The sequence below is a fragment of the Neoarius graeffei genome, chromosome 20 (assembly GCF_027579695.1).
Source record: "Neoarius graeffei isolate fNeoGra1 chromosome 20, fNeoGra1.pri, whole genome shotgun sequence".
In the NCBI taxonomy this organism is placed as follows: domain Eukaryota; kingdom Metazoa; phylum Chordata; class Actinopteri; order Siluriformes; family Ariidae; genus Neoarius; species Neoarius graeffei.
Window position 1 is genome coordinate 29,137,843 of NC_083588.1, and position 9,253 is coordinate 29,147,095.

A 9,253-nucleotide genomic window follows, 5' to 3' on the forward strand; every position below is an offset into this window, starting at 1 on the left:
CTTGTGACCTTGAGACTGGAGGAAGACTGGAGAAGTAACTTGGGTGACTCTTCCATCACCTAACGCTTGGCCATCGAGGGCAGACACAGACAGAGGGACTTCAAGAGGTGCAGTAGGTATACTGATGCTTTGGGCGAAGTGAATATCCATAAAGTTCCCAGCCGCCCCTGAGTCTATCAAAGCTTGACAAGAGTGGACAGACTCACCCCAGGAGATGGAGACCGGGATGTAGATTCCTTGGCCAGGGAGTCCGGGAGAGAGGGTAGGGTCAGACAGACCATGGTGGAAGGCTGACACCAGGGCAGTCTCGTTCCATCCACTTACTGCTGCGAGCGTTCGGAATGAGATGGCGTAATCTGCGACGCTTCCTCCTTGCCGGATGGACATGAGCTTTTGGGCTGCGTCGGTACTGATGTCTGTCTGATCGAAGACCCGAAGCATCTCTTCAGAAAACAGCTGGAAGTCAAAGCACTCAGGTCCCTGTCTCTGCCAGATAGCAGTAGCCCAGGCTCGCGCCTTACCAGCTAATAAGGTTATCACAAAGGCAATCTTGCGGCGATCCGTAGTGTAGGTGGTAGGCTGAAGCTCAAAGGTGAGTTGACACTGGGTAAGGAACTCTCGGCACTCACTGTGCTTGCCGTCATACCTCTGTGGTGCAGGAAGGCTGGGTTCGCGAGGTGAAGAAGGCAGCATGGCAGGAGGCACTGGAGCAGGAGCTGGATCAGGAGCAGGAGCTGGATCAGGAGATGCAGGCAGAGATGTCAGCTGTGCCAGGGTTTTCCCAATTTGCTGAAGCAGTTCCTCGTGGCGAGCAAGGGCCTCACGTTGGCTGGTGAGCGTACGTCCATGAGCGTCCATGGTCGCTCCGAAGCGTGTCAAAGCTGCCATAATTCCCTGAAGGTTGGCCGGGTAGACAGTTGAAGCAGCCTCTGCTGAGTCGGTCATGACGGAGTCTTTCTGTTAGGATTTTGCTGGGATTCGAACCTGGTTCGTTGGTGTGATGATCCAGCAAACCCCCACTAGGCCACCAGGGGGATGACTCAAATGCAGAGGCGTGAGGCAGAAGTAGAAAAAGTATCAAAAGGTTTATTTATACTATGTACACTATATACAATCCAGGGCAAAACAAAAAAACAAAAACAAAGAGTATAATCCAAAAGTTCAAAAAGAAAAAGGCAAAAATGCAAAAGCTCAGAAGATCCACAAAACACAGTCACTACTAAATCCAAAAGAAAAGCAAAGTGCAAAACAAAGAACACGGTATAGAGGAAACTGGAGATAAACATAACAGCACAAAGACTCCGTGACAAGAGGACTGAACTCAGGGGTATAAATACACAAACTAATTAAGGACACAGGTGAAGATAATCAGGACAAACAGGCAATTAACAAAAACACAAAACACAGGAACAGTGGCGGCCTCTAGAGGCCAAAATAAACATGACACAAAAAGGAAATAACAGCGGCCTCTAGAGGCCAAAACAGTCCAAGTCCTAACACTCAGATCATTGTCTCATCTCATTCAAAATATGTCTGAGTAATAATATATGCACCTCACCACGCTACTGTATTAAACGTACTTTCACGTCAACTACTGCACAGAGCTTTATAAATGATCTCCCAGAGCTGTCAACTTTGATTGGGTCATTGTCAGCCCCTGCAGAACTTGACCAGACAACTGAATGCTTAGAGTCAACATTCCGCCATACTTTAGATAATGTAGCTCCTCTAAAAAGGAAAATGGTCAGAGACAAAAAATTAGCACCCTGGTATAATGATGACACTCGCACATTAAAACAGACCACTCGAAAATTGGAACGTAAATGGCGTCAAACAAAATTGGTAGTGTTCAAATTAGCTTGGAAGGAGAGCTTCCTGAAGTATAGAAAAGCTCTTAGAGCTGCGAGATCAACATATTTCTCCTCTCTAATAGAAGATAACAAAAATAATCCTAGATTCCTATTTAATACTGTAGCAAAATTAACCAGGAATAAGTCCACTATCAACACATGCACACCTGCAGTATGTAGTAGCAACGACTTCATGAACTTTTTTAATGACAAAATTGAGAATATCCGACAAAAAATTCAAACTACTAATTTAAGGTTAGACAGTGAAAGTGACCTTGTAGTTAACAATATAACTGTATCAGATCATCAGTTAGAATGTTTTACTCCCCTAAAAGAAACTGAATTACTTTCATTAATCTCTACATCAAAAGCCTCAACTTGCGCACTAGATCCCTTACCCTTACATCTATTCAAACAGATAATGCCTGGAGTAATTGAACCGCTTCTAAAAATAATAAATTCTTCTCTTATGATTGGCTATGTACCCAAATCCTTTAAACTAGCAGTTATCAAACCCCTGATTAAAAAACCTGACCTTGATCCCTGTCAGCTGTCCAATTATCGGCCAATATCAAACCTCCCCTTTATCTCCAAGATCCTTGAAAAAGCTGTGGCACAGCAGTTATGCTCATATTTACATAGGAATAACATCCATGAAATGTATCAGTCAGGATTTAGACCTCATCATAGCACAGAGACAGCACTGGTTAAAGTAGTAAACGACCTACTGTTGGCGTCTGATCAGGGCTGTGTCTCGCTACTTGTGTTGCTTGACCTTAGTGCAGCATTTGATACCATTGATCATTCCATTCTTCTGGATAGACTAGAAAATGTTGTGGGAGTTAAGGGAATGGCCCTCTCCTGGCTCAGGTCTTATCTAACTGATCGTTATCAGTATGTTGATATAAATGGTGATATTTCTAGACGTACCGAGGTAAAGTTTGGTGTTCCACAAGGTTCTGTCTTGGGTCCACTGCTTTTTTCTCTATATATGTTACCTCTGGGCAATATTATTCGTAAACATTGTATTAGTTTCCATTGTTATGCTGATGACACACAGTTGTATGTCTCTGCAAAGCCTGATGAGAGACACCAGCTTAATAGAATTGAGGAATGTGTTAAGGACATTAGACACTGGATGCTTATAAATTTCCTTCTGCTTAACTCTGACAAGACTGAAGTACTTGTGCTAGGACCACATACAGCTAGAAGTAAGTTTTCTGATTACACAGTAACTCTGGATGGCCTTTCTGTTTCTTCACGTGCAGCAGTAAAAGATCTCGGAGTGATTATTGACCTCAGTCTTTCATTCGAAACTCACACTGATAACATCACCCGGATAGCTTTCTTTCATCTCAGAAATATTGCAAAGATAAGAAATTTAATGTCATTGCATGATGCAGAAAAACTAGTCCATGCTTTCGTTACCTCCAGGTTGGATTATTGTAATCCCTTACTGTCTGGATGTTCCAATAAGTGCATAAACAAGCTCCAGTTAGTTCAAAATGCAGCAGCAAGAGTCCTTACGAGAACTAGAAAATATGACCACATCACGCCTGTCTTATCCACACTGCATTGGCTCCCAATCAAATTTCGTATTGATTATAAAATACTACTATTGACCTTTAAAGCACTAAATGGTCTTGCACCACAGTACCTGAGTGAACTTCTGCTCCTCTATGACCCGCCACGCCTACTTAGATCAAAAGGTGCAGGCTATCTGCTGGTACCTCGTATAGTGAAGGCTACATCAGGGGGCAGAGCCTTTTCTTACAAAGCCCCACTGTTATGGAACAGCCTTCCAAGTAATGTTCGGGAATCAGACACAGTCTCAGCATTTAAGTCTAGGCTGAAAACATATCTGTTTAGTCAAGCCTTTTGTTAATGGTGTTTATGAGGTAAAGGAGTAGATATGGAGGGTCCTCAGACATAGAGTGTTTTGGTAAACTGGGATGTATGGATGCTGTCAGTCCCCACTCGCTTGCTCACTCGAGTTTGTTGACAGTGTAGTGGCTGGCTGCTTTATGTCCCAGGGCTCCCTCATGCCTGTGTTACCTTCTGGCTCTCTCCTTTTAGTTATGCTGTCATAGTTAGTTGCCGGAGTCCCTGCTTGTACTCAGTGCAATATGTATACTGTTCCTACTTATTCAGGTGACATTGGGCATACCTAACCACCTGTGTTTTCTTTCCCTCCCCCCCACCCCAAATCTGTCCCTCTGAGTTACATGGAGTCAACAGGAAATCTTTTGGTGGAGAGGGTGGAGACCTCGAGTGGCTATCGTAGCCTGCAGGGAATCGGCCGTCAGACATTCTGTCGCATGTCCCAGACCTGGTGAAATGTAACTGAATTGTCTTGGCCAGCCCTAAGGGTCCCATCTGCATCTCATCATTGCTGAGGAGTGTGCTCCCATCACCCAATCAAGCATCCAGCCAGAGCAGGTCATGATATATTTTACCATATTAACATGCCATTGTTGTGCATTATGCCTGATGTAAAGACTCTCATCTCTGCGAGCCTACCACACAGATTTAATACTTGTCATTTTTAGGGCATACCTAACAACGTGTTTTCTCTCTCTGTTCCCCGCCCCCAATCTGTCCCTCTGAGTTACATGTTGATCCTGGGATTGAGATGCTGGCCTCTTCTGCCCCTCGGACCTGCTTGATCCATCCTGGTGCCCTGTGTCTGGTCGGAGTTTTATCGCACCGCTCCTGTGAAGGACGGCCCCATGAGGACAGTTGAGGGTTATACCTGTTAAAACTGTTAATATTATAGTCAGGCTGTCTGTTGTTGCCCAAATGAGGATGGGTTCCCTTTTGAGTCTGGTTCCTCTCGAGGTTTCTTCCTCATGTCGTCTGAGGGAGTTTTTCCTTGCCACCGTCGCCACAGGCTTGCTCATTGGGGATAGATTAGGGATAAAATTAGCTCATGTTTTAAGTCATTCAAATTCTGTAAAGCTGCTTTGCGACAGTGTTTATTGTTAAAAGCGCTATACAAATAAACTTGATTTGATTTGATTTGAAGACCTTATGATTCTAATGTTAAGACTTCATGAGTTTAATCCTGAATCCTGTTTGACCTTTCTCTGGTGAAGTAGCATTTCTTTGTTTTGCCAGACATATTCTTTGTTTATGTTTCACACACACACATAGACACAGATATCAAAATGATGTCACTTACTCACACCCTCCCATAGACACACACACACACATTCGACAGACACAATAGCCATTTGGAGAGATTATGATTTGCTATAAAAGGTGTTTGTAATCTTTCATCTTTGGCGATAATACTGCAATTAAACAGCAGTGAAACCGATCTCTGGTTCTTTGTTTTTTTGCGGTGTTCCGTCCCAGATGTCTGGGTGGTACGAGGGCGGGGGTCCCGAGAAATAAGTTGACCGATTGACCGTCTCAGATTGGGTTGAACCCCAACAATAAATAATTCAAAGAAAATGTTATAACAAATCATAACCATGTATAATTTGCATATTTTAACAGATGAAATGAAATATTTTATTTCAAAAACTTACACAAGGTAATACTATTAAAATAATATTAACATCCCTCACAGGCCCCCCTGGCGGCACGGTGGTGTATTGGTTAGCGCTGTCACCTCACAGCAAGAAGGTCTGGGTTCAAGCCCCGTGGCCGGCGAGGGCCTTTCTGTGCGGAGTTTGCATGTTCTCCCCGTGTCCGCGTGGGTTTCCTCCGGGTGCTCCGGTTTCCCCCACAGTCCAAAAGACATGCAGGTTAGGTTAACTGGTGACTCTAAATTGACCATAGGTGTGAATGGTTGTCTGTGTCTATGTGTCGGCCCTGTGATGACCTGGTGACTTGTCCAGGGTGTACCCCGCCTTTCGCCCGTAGTCAGCTGGGATAGGCTCCAGCTTGCCTGCGACCCTGTAGAACAGGATAAAGCGGCTAGAGATAATGAGATGAGATGAGACAGGCCCCCGCCCGTCAGTGCCAGGCCCTTAGAATCATCCTAACTTCCCCCCCTAGCGGCGCCCCTGCGTGTAGGTAAGGGATCTAGTACACAAGTTGAGGCTTTTGATGCCGAGATTAATTAAAGTAATTCAATTTTTCTAAGCGGAGTAAAACATTCTAATTGCTGATCTGATACACATATTGTTAACTCCAAGGTCACTTACATTGTCTGACCTTAAATTAGTAATTTGAATTTTTTGTCGGATATTCTCAATTTTGTCATTAAAAAAATTCATGAAGTCGTTGCTACTACATACTACAGGTATGCATGTGTCTATAGTGGACGTATTCCTGGTTAATTTTGCTACAGTATTAAATAGGAATCTAGGATTATTCTTATCTTCTATTAGGGAAGACAGATATGTTGATCTAGCAGCACTAAGAGCTTTTCTCTACTTCAGGAAGCTCTTCTTGAACGCTAATTTGAACACTGCCAATTTTGTTTGACGCCATTTACGTTCCAATTTTTGAGTGGTCTGTTTTAAAGTGCGAGTGTCATCATTATACCAGGGTGCTAATTTTTTTTGTTTCTGACCATTTTCCTTTTAAGAGGATCTACATTGTCTAAAGTATGGTGGAACGTTGACCCTAAGCATTCAGTTGCCTGATCAAGTTCTGCAGGGGCTGACAGTGACCCAAACAAAGTTGATAACTCTGGGAGATTTATAAAGCTCTGTGCAGTAGTTAACGTGAACGTATGTTTAATATAGTAGCGTGGTGAGGTGCATACATTATTACTCAGACATATTTTGAATGAGATGAGATAATCTGAGATAACTTCAGATTGTGGAAGTATGACTATATTTTCTACGTTTAACCTGAATGTTAGTATTAGATCGAGGGTGTGACCACCATTATGGGTTGGTCCTATGACATTCTGATTAATCCCTACTGAATTTAAAATGGACACACTGTTTTCAAAGGGTCTTCTGGGTTATCGAAGTGAATATTAAAATCTCCGACAACTAAGGCTTTGTCTTAGGAAATAACCAGATCTGAGATAAAATCTGCAAATTCAGAAAGAAACTCAGAATATGGCCCCGGGGGCCTGTAAATAATGAGTAACGGAATTAACTGGGTAGGCTTATTTTTCAAGGCTACATACATTATATGAGTATGAAGAACTTCAAATGTATTAAATTTATAACTAGGTTTGTGTGTTACACCTAGATAATCATTATAAATAACCACAACACCGCCTCCTCTGCCAGTTAGACAAGGCTGGTGTATATAACTATATCCAGGAGGACTCACTTCATTTAATGCTATATATTCATTTGGTTTATTCCATGTTTCAGTTAAACAAAGTACATTAAACTCCTGATCAGTAATAAGTTCATTAACCATTAGCGCTTTAGATTTAAGAGATCTAATATTTAATAGCCCTACCTACCTTTAGATCAAAGGTGCTGGCAGCAGCTGTACAGTCAGTATGATCTAATTTTATATTGATTAGGTTACTGGAACAAACTCATCTCATCTCATCTCATCATCTCTAAATGCTTTATCCTGTTCTACAGGGTCGCAGGCAAGCTGGAGCCTATCCCAGCTGACTACGGGCGAAAGGCGGGGTACACCCTGGACAAGTCACCAGGTCATCACAGGGCCTGGAACAAACTCTCTGAATATTTCTACTTTTTTGTTGAGCTCGGGGAACAGACACAGTCTCGATGTAGTGGACCCTGAGTGATGACTCTGTGCAGCTAGCGGACAGTTGGTTTAGCTTGTTCGTCTGCTCCCTGGCCTTGGCTCTGGATTGTCAGAAATTAAATAGGCCTGTTCTGAGACTATGACCTATGCTGCAGAAAATGAGAGCAGCACCTTCCCGAGTGGGATGAGAGCAGCACCTTCCCGCCCAAACAGGCCAGCAGTGCCCTCAAAATTAGCCCAATTATCTCTCAAGCCCACACTGTTTTCAGAGCACCACCTGGACAACCAGCAGTTCAGCGACCATAACCTGCTGTAAGTTACATCACCACGCCTCATTGGGATGGGGCCAGAGCATAGTTGAGAAGAGGTGAGTAGAGTACTACTTTGAGTTGTATGCCAGGGAAAACTCCATTTCAGCATGCATATCAAGTTCAAAGTGTTTATTGTCATATGCACAGTAGGGACATGTCCACTTGCACAATGAAATTCTTAGTTTGCTGTCCACCATGAATGCCAATTACAAATAAATAAATAGGTGGAAGAAGTAATACAAAGTAAAGGCAACATAGTGCAAAAATAAAAGCAAAGAAAAGCAAAAGCAACAAAAACAAAATCACCTAGTATAGTACAAAATAAAGGTAAATGTAGTGCAAAATAGGTAGTGTAATACAAAAAAAATAAGGCAATGATCAGACGTTGCAGCAGAAGGGCAATAATGTGTGAATGTGCAAATAATGTAACCAGTCAAGGAACAGCAGCAAAAAGGGCAGTAATGTGCAAACAAATGTAAACAGATGTAAACAGTCAAGGACAGTTTACAGGGAGGTAATCCATGGTTATAGACTCCTGTCAGCTGTTCAGGAGTCTGATGACGGTGGGAAAGAAAGAGTTCTTTAGTCTGACAGTCTTGCATTTCACACTTCTGTACCTCCAACCTGAGGGTAGGAGTGTGAACAGTCTGTGCTAGGGGTGGGTGGAGTCTTTGAGAATGGAGGCAGCTCTCCTGTGGACTCTGCGGTGGTAGATGCTCTGCAGAGAGGGCAGTGGAGTTTTGGTGATCCTCTCAGCAGTCTTCACCACCCTCTGCAGGCGTTTGCGGTCCATTGCTGTAGTGCTGCCATACCACACAGTGATGCAGTTGGTCAGGATGCTCTCAATCACGCAGCTGTAGAAGTTGCTGAGGATCGTAGGTGACATACCAAACTTCCTCAGCCTCCTCAGAAAGTGCAGTTGCTTTTGAGCCTTCCTAACCAGCTGTGTGGTATTGGACACAACCGAGAATCTATCTACCATGTGAGAGCTAGATGCTACACCAACATTGGATGAACTGAGTAAAACCATTGAGAGCCTGCAAAATGGCAAGGCACTGGGTATGGATTGAATTCCTCCAGAGGTTGTCAAGAGTGCAAAAGGAGTTTTGCTGCATGAACTACACGACTTACTATGTAGATGCTGGGAAGAAGGAGAGGTTCCACAGGACATGAGAGACTGCAACATTGTCACTCTATACAAAAACAAAGGGAACAAAAGTAATTGCAGTAACTATTGTGGCATTTCCTTGTTGAGCATCGTTGGGAAGGTCTTTGCCCATGTAGTCCTGAACAGACTGCAGAAACTTGCTGACAGGGTGTATCTTGAGTCGCAGTGTGGTTTCAGATCAGGGCATTCCACCATCTACATGATTTTCTCCCTCCGACAACTACAAGAGAAATGCAGAGAACAGAGGCAGCCACTCTACATAGCTTTCATTGACCTTACAAAAG

At 43.3% G+C, this 9,253-nt stretch overlaps 1 protein-coding gene across 1 annotated transcript; it reads left to right on the forward strand.

Annotated features, from left to right (window-relative positions):
• Positions 1-2,838: 2,838 nt before the first annotated feature.
• LOC132869230 (uncharacterized) lies at positions 2,839-3,762 on the forward strand (the record flags this gene model as incomplete). The annotated part of the gene is made up of 1 exon (XM_060902571.1): positions 2,839-3,762. A coding segment is annotated over one exon (897 nt), but the record flags the coding sequence as incomplete, so codon positions are not given.
• Between the last annotated feature and the right edge of the window lie 5,491 nt (positions 3,763-9,253).